This window comes from Seriola dumerili, unplaced genomic scaffold (genome assembly GCF_002260705.1).
Source record: "Seriola dumerili isolate Sdu_G_001 unplaced genomic scaffold, Sdu_1.0 BDQW01000138.1, whole genome shotgun sequence".
Taxonomy (NCBI): Eukaryota; Metazoa; Chordata; class Actinopteri; order Carangiformes; family Carangidae; genus Seriola; species Seriola dumerili.
In genome coordinates, this window is record NW_019174393.1 from 8,044,615 (window position 1) to 8,061,468 (window position 16,854).

Consider the following 16,854-nt stretch of genomic DNA (forward strand, 5'->3'; position numbering starts at 1 on the left):
CTAATAAGTGGTGAGCCACGATGCATTGTGCGCAATCTTTTTAATTGCATGTATTGTAGCCCCATCCCCAGGAGGCTCTTTTTTTTCATTAAGACATCAGCAGGGAGCCTTATTAATCAGACATTGAACCATACGATAACGATATCTCCCACATGACAGCCACAGGACTTGTGTTGTGCATGACCTAGCTTGAGCTTGCCTCCGTCGTTCGATTGGCTAGTTCCTTTCAAGATCAACTACTTCAGTTTGTTTCAATTCACTTCTTTGAAAAATAATCAAATAGTCAAATTAAAATATTTTGTGTAACATAACGATTATCACTTTACAGAATACAAGAGCTTCAAGCCATGAGATAAGGCCACAGAGACACTCGCTCGGCACTCTACCTGTGAACACCACAGGGGGTCACGCAGCCAAGTATAAACTGAGCAGTAAAACAATGAGAGTCTCAGCCTTAGTGAAAATCCTTTGGATAACTATTTTTCAGGGGAATGGTGACACAGCATCATTAAAGCTGGGCCCCTGCCTGCAGCATGGAGGACTTCTATTTGGCAGAGACAGATAGGGACAGACGATTCTGTGTCTGTCTCAAACATCCATCCATCTGGGCCGGCCTGATGATGTGTATGCACACACTCAGTGGCCAAAAAGTAATTGTGTGAGTAAAGTGTTGATGGATGTTGGAACCTCCTCATCAACAGTGAGAGATGTTACTGATAAATCAAAGGACACTGATTACTGCAAAGATGTCACCTAATGCCAGGTTTTAAGTTAATCTTATGTAATATATTGTCGTGGATTTCATTGAATGCAGGATTGAGAAATGACAGTCCCCTGACCCTGAGTCTCGACCCCTAAGCTGTCACTGTAGCTATTATTTTGTCGTTTATGGTCTCTATTCTGCAGCCGTCTCTCCCATCCCCCACCTTTTTCTGAGAGTTACATAACGTGTAACAGAAACACCTAACACTCATCCTGAAAGCATTTGGAAAAAATGAATTATAAAAAATAGCTATCGTTCTTCACCCTTTTGTCCTTCTACACCTGATAATTGCTATTGAGGAGAGCCTTTGTCAATACAGTGGTTAGACAAGAACCAAAACACTAACAGTACAAACATTGCAGTCTGACTGGCCGCTAACACTCTTCATCTCACACCATTTGGGAAGTCATCATTTTGGCTAAAATATGTTTGAGTAGGAGTTTATAATCAGACACCAGTAAACAGTCATTCCTACTTGAAGCCACTACTTGAATAAACTCACTCATGATAACACCACTGCATAACATGAATGTACTGGCACTGCTGTGGATATATCTTACACTCTGAATTGTTTGACATGCTAATTTCATTAAATAAAGATGACGACACAAAATGCAAGAAGGGCGAAACAAATCGGGAGGTGTCATAAATATCACACCTTTACTTTTATTACATTTACTCATCTACAATTTACACATCGAAATATGATACTGATTTAGGTTTTACCCACCTCCCACCTTCTTATGCCCATTCACACTTTATGTTGTATGTAAAATGTGTTGTGCAATGTACTAATGCTTTTTGTTTAGGAAAACAAACCAAAGCACATCTCCCAAATCATCAGTCTACATTTGAATTTCAACAGATCACCCCTCTGCGGGGTCCCAGGGAGGGCGGCACGCTTGTGACCATCCGTGGTGAGAACCTGGGACTGGAGTTCAGAGAGATTCAGGATAACGTGAAGGTGGCCGGAGTGGATTGCACTCCTATACGTGAGGGCTACATCCCTGCTGAACAGTAAGTCACTTTTTATATTGATGACTGATTCTAAAACACCGGCAGCACTAAGTAGTAAATAGCACATTCGCACCATGTCATTCTCAACTTACATCCCTGCAGAGCAGTAAGCAGCAGCAGCCAGTTTATAGTAGCTATAAATAGCATATATAGTGATAATTACAAGTTGTAATGCTCTTTGCTGCATAATAATTTACTATTCTGTCAACCAATATGAACGAATATAGTATTTTCCAGCTGAACTAGATCCGCAGGGAGCAGTCAAACTACATTTAAAACAGCAGCAAAAATAAATGATGAATTCACCATAATGTTTCTGGATTTGCCATAATCCCATTGAAAGCACTTTGACCCACAGCTGAACACGTCACACGACACTTGAGTTACACACAGACGCAACACAGTGTTACCTGTGCTGGCCACATGACAGAGATATAACTAGTCAGCCAGACCAACTGATCATGAGTCAGAGTGCTCACCTCAGGATGTTTATGTGCATGTGTGTCTGTGAGCGTGAGGCAGCAATAGAGAAAAAGAGTGAGTAAGAGGCTACAACATAAGCAGTAAACTAATGCTGAATTGGACCAATCCCTAGACAAGCAGAAAATGGCGTTCGATTTAACGTTCAGTCACAGCAGTGCACATACAGTACAATAGACTTGTATGTGTACTGCTGAGAGCAACACAGGCTTTCATATTTCATAGCGGCACATACACGCAAACAAACACACACGGCCCCATAATCATTGTAGAAAGTTTGGGAGGTTACATTTAGTTGACATTTGAGTTTAATCCAGGGCTTTGGTTCCTTACAGGTGGCGTTTATCAAATTATTTTAAACTAGTTTAAAGTTGGCTTATCAACAGACCCAGTGCTGCTTCTGCTAAGAAAGTAAGTTGTGTGCCAGCACTTACTAAGCAAACGCTGACCCAGCAGAAGAGGTAGCTGTATTTGAGGTCATATGTAAAAGGATAGAGACTTTTTCCTTTTCTCCCACAAGTTGGCAGAGCTCGGGAGGTAAAGCCACTGCCAAATAATACATTATTTTATTGACGTTTTAACATAGGTTGAGATCCATTCTTCTTAAGTAATCTTCTCTGCACTGGCTGGCAAGGCGAACTGCAGCAGGGTTTTCCAGGGATTGCTGCATATGCATTTTTGTGTATGGCATATACATTTGGGTTTGTCTGTATATTTCCATCCATGTGTTTTTTCTTAAGTGTCCTACAATAATGCGAATCTGTGTTTCCAGGATTGTGTGTGAGATGGGTAAAGCAGAGAAGAGCCAGTATACTGGGCATGTGCAGGTCTGTGTGGGAGTTGGAGAATGTATAGCAGAATTCACAGCAAATTCCTCCAAGTACTACTACTTTGTGGTGAGTTTCTATTTTCTTTCTTTCTTTTTGTATAAACATAGAATTTTTAAATTTAAAAAGGTTTCTGATGGTTAAAACTCTTTAGATGATGGAATTATTGCAAAGTGCTTTGCCTCTTTGCAGGAAAGCAACCACACTGCATATGTCACTCAATGCATTTTCTCACCTGCTAATTCTGTATTGTTAATTGTTAATTCTGTATGTACATGTCGGTTTCCTTGTACTATGTACGTGGCTGTGATCTAACATGGTGTGGTTCTCACCAAGGGCTGGTCTCCCTCTCAGCATTTATCTCATGCATGTGTCAGCAGTGAGACATGACTGGCAGTCACTAATGAGCCCAGAACGAGGAAGAAACACTGATGGTTATAAAAAAAAAATTCTGCAGTGAACACATAAAAACAAAATCATAACACACTTGTTCATGGTTGGTCCAGTTCTCACTCCACACACAATTAAGCAGCATTACTCACACACACACTCGCATAGTCGGGAATAAATTTGCAGTTGTTGCCATTATGTACTCGTTTTATGCAGTGTTATCATTTTTACTGCCATCCATTAATGGGTGCTGGCCAAGGTTTATTTCTCAATGGGGTCCTTGTAGAGGATTATATGATGTTAGGTCTAGATGTCACACTACACAGTAGGCTGGAGATGAGATTATGAGAAGGCTGAAATGAACTGGAGGCAGATTTACTTTAGCTTCAGCTTCCAGTGGACTACATTAGCTGCTGCTGTATCAATTGAATTTGAAAGATTTCCACCACAGTATAGTGTATGTAAGTGGGATTAGTCAGTTCACGTTTACATCAACACCCAGAGGCCTTTTTAGCTGAGAATGCTCATTCAGTAGATTTCTTTTTTCTGGAGCCCACATTTTCTGAAAACAAACCGATAGTCTAATGATATAGGAGTAGGTTCAATCATGTGTGTCTCAACCTCTGATTTTAGAAATCATTTTCTCATTACTATGGTAGAAAGGGTGTTTATGTTTAACAAGGATGTATGACTGGGCTAAGAATAATACCATTCATTGTATATTGCATGTATATACTGTATGTAGTGAATTAAAACAATGTAAACACAACTGTTTGCATACAAAACTGTGCGGAGTCCTTCACATTTTCCACCTGTCTTATTTATTACCTGTTATTACCTTGTGCATTTAAGTATTTCACTGTTATGCATCATTTATTTTGCTACTTTGATTCACTTTGACGTTTGACCCTGCCCTTTCTCCAGATCCCAAGGATTATCAACCTCAAGCCCAGCAGAGGGCCAGTCTCTGGAGGAACCATTGTCAACATCACCGGCAGCCACCTTGATGCTGGGAGCAATGTGTCAATCATGTTTAAGGACCAGCCATGCACTTATCTCAGGTTAGTGGGGAACAAGTCAGAACTACCCATGCCACTCACACTCCAACAGTCCATTAACAGCTCAGTCAAAGGCAGTGTTAGTCAAACTACAGGGAGTAAACTTCTCTGACTGCTCATCTTCCCTAGATAATTTTTTTTCCCCACATAAACTGAAACATTGATTAAATATCCTGGGATCTATCATGACGTTAATTTTTTGCTTGAAAAAATTTAATTTTTTACTGAATTAGAAGTGACATTTTCTTAATGTATAAATCATTGGGAAAATACATAGTATTACTGTAATCCATCATTTAACACTGATCAATGCACAATTCAAAGTTCAGTCAATAAACTCTCTATCCATGTTCACTTAACCAACCATTCAGCCACCTTAAATATTAGATTATTATTGGTTTTTGAACCATTTAGTAGTCTGCATCAACAGTGATAACAACTAGGGAGAGGATTCCTGAGTGACTACACAATGTAATATATTGTTCAATAGGGTTCATATATAGTAACACTGACATATCAGTTGCACACTAATGTTTCATCCTATCATCACTTCAGGAGGGGTGGCCAGTGGCTCACCTGCCGAACCCATGCTTCCCTGCACGGCTATGGAAATGTGTCTGTGTCTGTGAGCATAGACAGAGCTCATCTCCAGAGAGACCTGCGGTTTGAATATGTGGAGGATCCCACCATCACCAAGATAGAGCCTGAGTGGAGCATCTACAGGTATGTTAGAAGGGACCATTTAGGGTTAACTAACTTTTTTGACAACAGGTTGCATGTTACTCAGCTGGTGTCAGATAGTGAGGGATTCTATGGATCCTGTGGATGGAGATAAAACCACCAGAGCAGGCGCTTGTCAGAAAGAATGACAAAAATGACCAGCAAATAAGGCCAATTCACAAAAAACATCAAAATGTTGCCTCAGCAGTCTGATCTAATGTCCATACATCAATATCACTCCCAGTGAGTAATTCATATCACCTTAATAGTCTGAAGTATTCCTTTAACCTTGTTGTCAATCATTTTTCTCTCTCACAGTGGACACACCCCAGTGACAGTGACAGGAACTAACCTGGACATCATTCAGACACCACTCATCAGAGCCAAATACAATGGCCATGAGACACTCAATGTAAGTAATAACAACACAAACAATGTGATAGTAAAACTGACTGCCTTGTGCTTTATTTTTGGTAAAATTATTTGCTTTGTAGTTTTGTTTTGTTTTTTTGTTTGTATGTACTTATGTTTTATGTTGTTGTGTATTGTATTGTATTGTATTGTATTGTATATGTATGAGATTTCAATATTTGGAAATTTGTTTAATACGTGTTTTGTTTTGGTGCAGCAGTCAAAATAATGTAAACTGACTGACTGAATTAAATGAACAGGATGAACTATCTGCACCACCACCAGTGTTTCTGAATACCTAATATCCCTTGATAGCGAGGGAAGTCAGCCATTGTAAATGTGTATTGTATTGTATTGTATATGTATGAGATTTCAATATTTGGAAATTTGTTTAATACGTGTTTTGTTTTGGTGCAGCAGTCAAAATAATGTAAACTGACTGACTGAATTAAATGAACAGGATGAACTATCTGCACCACCACCAGTGTTTCTGAATACCTAATATCCCTTGATAGCGAGGGAAGTCAGCCATTGTAAATGTCAGTAATTTTTTTTTTTCTAGAGCATGTCTAAATTCCTCAATGCCACTTCTAGGTAAATGGGTGAAGGAAAAACACAGAAAGGGCATAGTCAAAATCAACAGGTTGCAGTTGAATTACAAGAGAATGATGCAATTCCTCTCCACACCTTTTTAACAATAGGGACTTTTTGACACTGAACTACAAACCACAGAGATTGGCCCTTATCCAATTCTTTTATCGTCTATTCACCCTTTTACCCAAGGGAGGGTAGATAAAGCCATACAAGGATCTCTGTGATCTGATTGAAAGAAGAGGGAGTAACAAAAGGTAGTAATGCTATCTTCACGGTCTATTTGAGCATGAGCTTGCACTACGTTTAACATCTGTGCTCACATGTCCCTTTAATGGGCTTCACTTTCAGCATGTACTTTTAACCAACATAAATAATATGTGCCATTAGATAATCTGCCCCACCCCTTTCTTACGTAGCTCCGTTTTTACACTGAGTGAGAGGGAAACTGAGATGAAACAGAAAAATAAAAAATCCAAGCGATTTCAAACAACATTGTTGCAGGAGGGACAGGGGGAGGGATTTTTCTTTTTTCTTTTTTTTTTATATTGTTTACAATCACGTACCTTCCTGCAGCAGCAGTACAGGATACATGTCAGTGATGTCCTGAAGGCCTTGCTGGATTTGTCAAGTTCGATGTTCCGGGAGCCAATTAGACTGACAGGCAATAGTTTGAGTGGCTGCATGGCAGGGGTTACTGTGGAAATGTGAAATGGCTGTGAATGAGACAGAAATGTCTTGAATAAAACCCGTGCAAGTGGTTGATTTGTCAACGCCCTGACAGATAGAGAGAAATGGAGACGTTAGAGAGATATTGAAGGGCGTGTGACATGACAATGACCAATTGGACAATCTGTCCTTGTTTACAAAGCTGACTTTGAGATGTGAAAAAAGAACAAATTTAAAGAATGTAAATCACTTCACATGTCAAATGAGAGACCATGGCTATGACAAAGAATAAAAAACAAGAGTGAGACAAGACACAAAAAATGTATGAGACAGTGTAATTGAGTGGGAAAGTGGTATGGAGAAAAATGAGTGAGTGAATGAGTGTGTCACTGACAGAAGAGAAGATCACAGGGAGGAATACTGGGGCAGGGGATAAAGAAGTGATGAGAGGGTGGGGGTGTCTTTCTAGAAATGAAGGAAGGGTAAGACCCAGTTATCACTCCTGAATCTTCACTCATCAAAGCCTGATTGTGGTGAGACTGCACCGGCTCTCTAACTGCACCTCATTTTAGGGCTTTCTTTGAGGAAAACACTCCAACAGGTTCTCTTTGCACTTTCTGAAATAGAGGAGCTCCTAGTTTGAATTGAGTCTGCGATCCGATGGGCTTAGTGAAATGTAAATCGGTGACTCAAAAGATTCACATTAATGACTGTTGATGCGATGACTTGGCATGTGGTAAAGTTGGTGCATTTTCAAGATCCAGTGTGATAGAGGTTGAGTTACAAGGAGGCAAATGAGGTAATAGGGAACTTTGTCATAAGTTTAGGAATGAAGTATATTGAGATCCATCCATGAAAAATGATGTGAATCATATTTCTCTATAAATGTATTGTTTATTTTTTTTCTTCCACTAAACATTCCACTTTATTTGCAGAGGATATGCTCATTCATGAGTGTTTCTTCTCTCAGTTGTGCCAGGTACTCAGTCCTACATCCATGCTGTGTCAAGCCCCAGAGCTGCCCATCAGCCTGGCCAGACACCAAGAGGTGCCTGAACGACCCAACGAGTTTGGCTTCAAACTGGACGACGTGCAGGCTCTGATGGCACTCAACACCACCAATTTTATCTACTACCCCAATCCTGAATTTGAAGCACTCAGTGTGTCTGGGGTTCTGGAGCTTAAACCTGGGTCACCTATCATTCTAAAGGTAGGAGGATCGATATCATCCATCCATATTTACTTACGATCTAGTGTTATTATTTATGGATGTTTGTGGAATTGTATCATGATGAGAGTATATGATTTATATAGTGTGCTCTGCCTGTAGTGATCATATTCATACCCGTGTCATATCTATCACTTTGTTCAATAATTGCAGGTCATTCATGTAATTGATCAGTATCAGTATAGATGTCTTCTTTGACCTCTAACCCCTCCCTTTGACACTACAATCACTAATCATGCATGACTTCTCTCCTGCAGGGGCGGAACTTCCTTCCACCAACCAACAGTGGGAACGGAAAGCTGAACTACACAGTTCTGATTGGAGAGAAACCCTGCATGTTAACAGTGTCAGAGACCCAGCTGCTCTGTGAGTCCCCCAACCTGACTGGTCGACACAAGGTCCTGGTGAGTGATACAGCACGTGATCCACAAAGACGAGACACACACACACACACACACACACACACACAAACCCGACAGATAGGCTGGCTATGGTTGAGAAGGCAGGCAGACCTACAAATTGACTGGCAGTTTGACAGACAGACGAACATTCCTTCTGTTGTTTTCTATCTATCTCCTCGTCCATTTCCAGACAGACTACAGCTCTAATCCAATCAGCTGTGTGGTTCCTGTTACTGCCCACAAGCAGACAAAAGACAAACAAATAAGCCTTCAATAAGAGGAATTAGGGCCCCAGCAAACTCAATAAAGATTCCATTTGTGGTTTTAAGAGGGCCCACTTTGAATAAAGCCCTTCCTGATGTTACCACCTGTATGCAGCGTCATAGAAAGAGATGGACACATTACTGTAAAACAATTAGTAGATGCACAAATAAACAGAAGTGTTTACACTCTGAAATGGCAAATCGATATGTCTGTCTGCCTGAGCTTTGATCTTTATTTTGAAGACAAAGAATTGTTTTAAAGACCTGAAAGTGATTCCCAGACGAAATATGTTTTTCCTTGAAGAATGCCGTACTTCCTTCTGTGTTTGATCGCTGCTTACTTCTCCCTCTCTTAGAGTCAAATTATTGAACATTTTCCAAGTGTTATTGCTGAAGTTATATTTGAATGAAGCTGCTCTCTGACTGTAGCTCTGGTACACTCAACTACTTGTCTCATCTTTTAAGTATCCACATGAGATACTAACATATGGCCCTTCTCTATGAAAACATTTCAAGGAAGTAAATGGTGCATTTATGTGTAGTACATGCATGCAGTAGTTATAATCTGCCTCTTTATCTTTCATTATCACAAGGCACGTGTGGGTGGTATCGAGTTTTCCCCAGGTGTGGTCCACATCACATCTGACAGCCCGCTCAGCAGCACTGCAATCATTGGCATTGCTGCAGCCGGAGCCCTGCTCATCCTCTTCATCGTGGTGGTGCTCATTGCCTACAAGCGCAAGTCTCGTGAGAGTGACCTGACCTTGAAGAGGCTGCAAATGCAGATGGACAACCTGGAGTCACGTGTGGCTCTGGAGTGCAAAGAGGGTAAGAGGCTGGTGCTGATGTACAGTAGGATAGCTCCAGTTTCATACCTTGGAAATGTTGTAAACCTTTTGAATTATTTATTTACTCTGCTTCGTTCAGATCAAAATGTCAAATGTCACTATCTTTGTCTTTTCTATTTATAACTCTGTTAATAATTCTAACAGTTGATTATGTTTGTGTGAAGCTAATCAAGTATGACAAAAATAAAAGTGGCATTTGCAGAGTAATGATGAATAAATTGATGTGGCAGACAGTTTTATGTTATTAAGTTTTGCTAGCATCCAGTGCTGCCACTATGGCCATCTTTTTATATTTATATATATAAGAAACTGATTAAATGAGTATCTGACTGAGGCAGGTTAACTTATTATCTATTTGAGATTATAGGTACATAAAAATACTATCATAAGCTAACTGTTTTGATATATGTAAAAAAAAAAAAAATGTGTATGTGTTTCATCCATCAGCTTTTGCAGAGCTCCAGACAGACATCCATGAGCTGACCAGTGATCTGGATGGTGCAGGAATCCCCTTCTTGGATTACAGGACCTACACCATGAGGGTCCTCTTCCCAGGCATCGAGGAACATCCTGTACTGAGAGACCTGGAGGTACGGTAGAGCATCTCACAGATATTCAAATTGGAGATCTTTTTACGTAAGGATTTAAATTCAGGTTCTGCACCAACATGCTTGAGGACAGATATTTACAGCATTTCCCCCAAATAGGAAGTCCATCAGTTGTGTGGGGACAGATATAAGAGTTATGTTCCCTACTACATTGTGTTTTTGAACAGTGTAAATAGCACTAGTGTGTGTGTACCTGTTCTTCAGTCTCTATCAAATTACAATCGCAATGCAATTAGCCTTATTTGAATGAAATGCAAAATGAGCAAGCAAATTAACATTGTGGTGGGTCACAGTAGGTGAAATTGACGCCGATGTTGTTTGTGTTGCTGTCTGGTAAACAAAATCCTTTTGACGACCGACCACCACACTTTTTCAAAAACAAACAAGGCAGCCCTCAAATCAGGAGCACGCTCTCATTAATAACTAAGGATATGAGATGCTGCACCGTTTTCTCTCTCCACCTCAAAAACAAATTAAAATTCAATCAGAGGGAGAAAAGCAAAAGAAAAAAATCATTTATCAGTCATTTATCCCTCGTGGTGACATTGATAGACAGCCGTAATTGAGCAGGTCGTCTTGTCCATTAAGAGAATGATGGACCCCCATTTCACTGCCCTCAGGCTTGGCCACTCTATCCCTGATGAAAATTTCCCAGTAATAAGCAATATTAATTATGTTTTAATTGGTATAAATGTCTAACTGTATGAGGAGTATAATGTGGAATAGGAGCCTAATGAAGAAAGCAGCAGGCTTGTCTTAGGCGGGTGATAACTGCTTAATTGTTATTGATGTGTCGGAGAATTTAAAGTCAAGTTTTTGACTGTGTAGCTGGAGACGGTTAGAAATAGCACAGGTGATGGAAAGTCTGTCTAGGTTTAGTGAATCCATGGGAAGTTTACTCAGTAATGAAATATTCAACTTCCTAGGCACTCAGTTAAAGTGAGAATTACATACAGAAAGATATTAAAATATAGTCTGGCATGTGTCAGCTCACTAGAGTCTGCCTTTTGACATTTTATTTGTTCCTTGTAACCGTTGAGGTTTATTCTTAGCAGTCAAAATCACTTCCTTCCCTCTATTTTCCCAACGATTTCACTTTACACAGAATCCCATTTTGCTTTCTGCTTTTGTATGATTTTTTTTCCTGCTATTATATTTCCCACTTCCCTCTTGATCTTTACGGAAACAATTCAGTTTCAGCAGTCCTTGTCATTTTACTGCTCCACCTGTCAACTCAAATATTAAAGGGTTCCCATGGAGATTGTGTGTAGGTCAGGTCATTTTTCTGTTTTTATGCACTGTCTCTCTATAATCCTAAGAGACAAGTTAAAACATACTGTGTTATTGCACTGCACAATATATTTGTCGAGTCTTCAACACATAAAATGTTCACTGTACATTGGGGTTTATACAAAAGAAGGCTAAAAACATGAACATGTACACACACGGTTCAGAGTTTTCCCAGATTTCCATGTGCGCCTGTATTCACACACTCACATACTGCACATGCACAAAAAAGGCAAGTGCTAAAACACATGTGCAAACACAAATGCTGTACACATCTTGTCAAGTGGTATGAAATTAGACTTGCAACTTAACAATAGCTCCCGGCAGATTACAAGGGGCTCCTCCAGGAAAGGTAAAAAGACAGAACATATGCTGGTTGACAGCTGCATTGGGCGCAAAGAGACGCTGTCTTAGCACGAGTGCTCTTGACAGATTAAAAAAAAAAACACGAAACATAATCTCCATAGGTGCTATATATGAAAAAAAAATAAGACAAGCATGTGCGGCAAGTGACTAGTATAAATGGTGCAGGGACAATCTGGGCTCAGACGAGGGGAATTCACATCACTGCACTCCCTTTCAACTTGCATTAGTGTGGAACACAGCACCATCAAAGTAATAAACATTCCCTCCAGAGGCTTAGTGTTTTCCTGTCTTTACTCTCAACCTTCACACTAAACGTAACAAAGGCTGGATGTTGTTAAACTCCTCGTCTGCACAGATTCTTCCTTTTTCTTTCTATCTTTCCGTTTCTTACCACTTTATAAACTTGATCTGAAAATAATATTTATTGTGATTATATAGTAATTTAAACCTGTTTTTACAGGTATCCTGATGTTACTGTAATTACTGTCATAAATAAACCATTTGATCAACTAGGTAGGCAGATAGCTAATATTACATTCAAATGAACCTATGACTAATTAGGTTTACATGTCATTGCCATGAATGGCATATAGACCTATGTCATTAATGCTAAAGATTTTGCGTGGCATAGAATCTGTACTTTTTCCCTTTTTTGTTATTTTTAATGTGTTCCAGTCAAGTGAACATTTCTTCTGTTTCCTCATAGGTGCCTGGCTACCGCCAAGAGCAAGTAGAAAAAGGACTGAAGCTCTTCGGCCAGCTCATTAACAACAAGGTCTTCCTGCTGTGTTTTATTCGCACTCTGGAGGCCCAGCGTGGTTTCTCCATGAGGGACCGGGGCAACGTGGCCTCACTTATAATGACAGTGCTGCAGAGCAAGTTGGAGTATGCCACTGATGTCCTAAAGCACCTCCTGTCTGACCTCATAGACCGCAACCTTGAGAGCAAGAACCACCCCAAACTGCTGCTCCGCAGGTAGGAAGCAGACACAAAAAAGGTTAACTTTACTGCTGTTACTGTCTTACAAGTAGCTGGTAGTGACAGTTTTTGATGTAGTTGCTTTGCTGCATATTCTGGGCCAAAAAGGTGCTGTCTAAGCCATCTTCCTTTTTTGTTTATCTCTCTAATATAAAGTCAGAGCCCCTACACTAAATATTGAAACACCGACCAGCTTCCACACATTCAACTTCTCTAAAATAAGGCATGTATTGTGCTTGGCGTGGGATAGATATAAAGGTTTGTACTGCTTATGTAAACCCTTTACTATCAAGGACTGGATATGCTACTCAGTGTTCCCTATCTGTGACATGTTTGGATTAACTCGCGTGACCTTGAATTGCTGGCTCTGTCTCAGAGACACCAGAGTGCATTGCCATGCACATCATTAGCAAAATAATTATGATTAATTAGCAGGGAATCCAATTTCAAATAGCTCAAGAGGAAAAAAACACTCATTTATAAAAAAAAGGGAGAGAGTGAAACTGTGAAAAGCTCACACTCTGGCACAATCACAATCCTCCCTTGGATTTGTAGTCAAAGCTTTAATGGCATGCACTTGAACACAGCACTGTATGTGATTATGCTTCCTGCCCACGGTGTTTGGTAAATGTGATGATTATGGTTACTTGAATAAACCGGCTTCCTTGCAGCTGTTGGGAGCATGCATGTCTATACATGTAAGCACATTGCATTGTATGTTGTTTTGTTTGAGGGTTGTCAGTCAAGTCTTGAAAACCCCCGATGATTTGAGAGGCATGTTTCAAATTAATTTGTCCGTCTCATTTCGATTAAAATTCTGATTCTCCCTCTGGCTAAAAACAAAAAAAACCCAAAAACATCTCTGCCAGTGAAGAGACACACATTAACACGACAAGCATATGCAGAGAGGACTGAAATGAAGGCTGTTCATCATACCGTCCAGAAGACAGTGCACATATTCACCTCATGAAAACCTGTTTAGACTCTACTTGGTGATGCAGAGAGAGATTAATGCTGTCCAGGCAGGAGGCATGATTAATTGCAGCCAGAGCTCACTGAGCATGGTGCAGCCACTAAACAATGGAGTAACCGCTGATCCTGGCAGTAGATACAACATAAGAGATGGCGCATTCAGCAGAGACAGGGAGAGGTAGTCAAGGACAGTGGAGACGCTCAAAGCTGTGTCACCCAGTGAGGAAAGCTGACTACTGGGGCACGGAGGCTGGTAGTGAGATCAGCTCTTTGATCACTGATCATACATGTCACCAGAGCCTTGTAAGTGCTACACACAGATATCGTTGGCTTATCTCATGTCACACTTTGATTTGATTGTGAATTTAGGATGAGATTTTCAAGGAAACAGTTGAACTGCTGCAGGGGACTGACCAACAACTGTTCTTTTAAACACAGTCCAAATACAACACATCGTCTTCTATCACATTTTTTTTTCCACATTCCTTCTCTTCTTCTGCCTCTTGCTTGTCATCAAGGGAGAGAGAGAGGGAAAACCTGGGGAAAACGCCATCTCAGTCAGCCAGCACTCGAGGCGGAGCACATGTTTACAACCAATGCATGCCCAGTTTGATTGCCCATTTGTCATACACACGGTTGTGATGGGCACATATCAGACTGTCTTCATCTCATTCTTCCTCCTCGGATGTGCTTATTAGTCTTTCAGCATCCCAGCATGCATTTCAGATGTGATGAGGCAGTGGGAGCGAGCTACGCCACCCCATAGTGTGGGCTGACTGGCGTGTCCTTGGATAGCAGCTGAAAATAGCCCAGATACACAGAAACAAGGCTGTGAAGATGAAGCCTAATCTGGTCTAGGAAAGATAGCACCCCTCCCTCTCTCCTTCTCTCTCTTTAATTCTGTCTTTCTCTTCTCTCTTTCTTTCTTTCACAATGTTTGCTCATTTTATGTGTTTCCCCTCCACTGCTCTCATCCTCTGTTTGCTCTCAGTTCTGTTGCTTCTGCCACTTGTGTCACGCTGCCGCTATCTTTATCGCTTTCTCTCTTCTACTCTCTCTCTCAATCTATATTCCAGGCTCTTCCTACCCTCCTCTTCCCCATCCTCTGTTTTCTTGATTGCCAAATCAATGCTTAAAGTGCATGAGCAGGGTGCCTCTGGCTACCCACTGCCTCCTCTTCCAAGAAATCTGTGTATGTGTGTGGACATGTGTGTGTCTGTTTCCTCTCTCTCCACACACAAACACACATCCTTCCATCTGTCCCATCTCAACCTGTGCTGAAGCACTACCACCAGGCAAGCTAACTAACGAGAGCCTTCCGCAACCATCTGTCACATTCCTCGCTGCATTCTCCTCCTTTAACTCCTCTCATCCCTCCATTCCTCCATCTCTCTCTTGCCTCCCCTCACCACCATGCCGCCTGCCCATCATGCAGAGTTAAAACAGCCTTTCCAGTGCCTTAAATTTTGTTTGGCTATAGTTGATGCGTCAAAATAACAGTTTTGATATCGGTCAAGAGATGAAAGCACAATATGTTCTCGTGTTGATCACAACCTTGCTTTGGCTCCAGCACGGACACACAATCATCACACAGAGCTAAACGTCTCCTCCTTTAACTATGAGGATAATCACTGTTAAAAGATTTGTGTTTGTTTGTGTGAGAGCAATAGATGGAATAACTGTCGGTGTCAGCAGCTAGCCCTCACTGTGACACTCTGTCATCAGGAGCCAGACAGGGAAATGGAACATTAACATTAACATTAACATGTGACTGAAACCAGGTGAGATTCTCAGGCCCAACTGGATGTTTGATTAAAACAACTGCCATCGCTGCTTTTTGCAACAAAAAGAACCTTAAGTGACTTTTTTTTCCCTCTAACCACTCTGGTTTTATGTTTGAGAAAATAACTTGATATTTATGATTGATCTCAAAGACACAATTAAAGGGCCTCTTATTAAAGACAGTATGTTGTCAATTGATGAAATCATGGTGAAAGAATTTTGATGATTGATAAACTGTCTGAGTCATCTGTCAGACAAAACAGCTAAACATTCTCTGGTTCCAGCTTTTTAAATGTGTGAAATTGTTCGTTAGACAAAATAAGCAATTTATGATTGGTTCTTTTGTGGGAAATTGTGGTTTGAATTTGTCACTTCTTACGATTAATCTGCAAATTAACTGCAAATAATAGAAAATGAGTTGCTGCCTTATTATTCTGATGCAGCGAGGGATCATTTGAAACCAAATAAATATCAGCAAAGGAAAGAAAGGCAGTTTGATTTGATTAGATGGGGAGAAGAGCAGGATTACATAGAATTTTGTTATGGCTTTCTTGATTCAGATTTTATGTTCACATCACATCAGTTTTCCAGAAAGTCTTATGTGCCCATTTCATACAGATGCACAAAAACATGTGTGATGAAACACAGATTCCCTTCAACCCTACCTCAGCAATCATGGGAAACTAAGCACTGCCAGGTTCCCTCTGCTCTAGATCATCTCAATGCCCACTGCCCCTCTGACTGGCTGCCAAGTAGGCAAGCCTGACCATGCCAACACGTCACAGAACATTTCATTGCATTAACCCAAACATAGGTTGATTTGTGTTTTGAATAGCAGCTGAGGAGAGGTTTGGAAGAAGATAGTTTGGAAGTTGTAATACCACACGCTCATGTTAGATCTTAAAGCTCGATCACATCGCTATTTTTATCCTTGTTCCCGATAGACTGGCCTGTGCCAAGACTTCTTATTACTGCAGGGCTGGCACCCACTGCCAGGAGTACACATACACACACACACACACACACACACACACACACACACACACACACACACACACACACAATAAACACTAGTCAGCAGAGATATTAATTTCTGAACACATACACAGTGGGATTAATTTGTGCTTTTTGCATGCTAGCCTTAAAATAGCCTCACACTTGTCCAGTTACACAAACACACACAAAAACACTATCT

The 16,854-nt window shown here is 40.6% G+C and overlaps 1 protein-coding gene across 3 annotated transcripts in view; it reads left to right on the forward strand.

The window, feature by feature from the left end:
- Positions 1 to 16,854, forward strand: part of plxna4 (plexin A4) — a 239,595-nt gene that overhangs the window by 192,869 nt on the left and 29,872 nt on the right. For all 3 annotated transcript variants that reach the window (XM_022748997.1, XM_022748998.1, XM_022748999.1), the window contains 10 exons: positions 1,629 to 1,780; positions 3,033 to 3,156; positions 4,402 to 4,538; positions 5,091 to 5,258; positions 5,574 to 5,667; positions 7,897 to 8,136; positions 8,412 to 8,558; positions 9,412 to 9,646; positions 10,114 to 10,256; positions 12,634 to 12,902. In XM_022748997.1, coding sequence (XP_022604718.1) covers positions 1,629 to 1,780; positions 3,033 to 3,156; positions 4,402 to 4,538; positions 5,091 to 5,258; positions 5,574 to 5,667; positions 7,897 to 8,136; positions 8,412 to 8,558; positions 9,412 to 9,646; positions 10,114 to 10,256; positions 12,634 to 12,902 — 1,709 coding nt within the window. The remainder of the gene's footprint in view (positions 1 to 1,628; positions 1,781 to 3,032; positions 3,157 to 4,401; positions 4,539 to 5,090; positions 5,259 to 5,573; positions 5,668 to 7,896; positions 8,137 to 8,411; positions 8,559 to 9,411; positions 9,647 to 10,113; positions 10,257 to 12,633; positions 12,903 to 16,854) is intronic.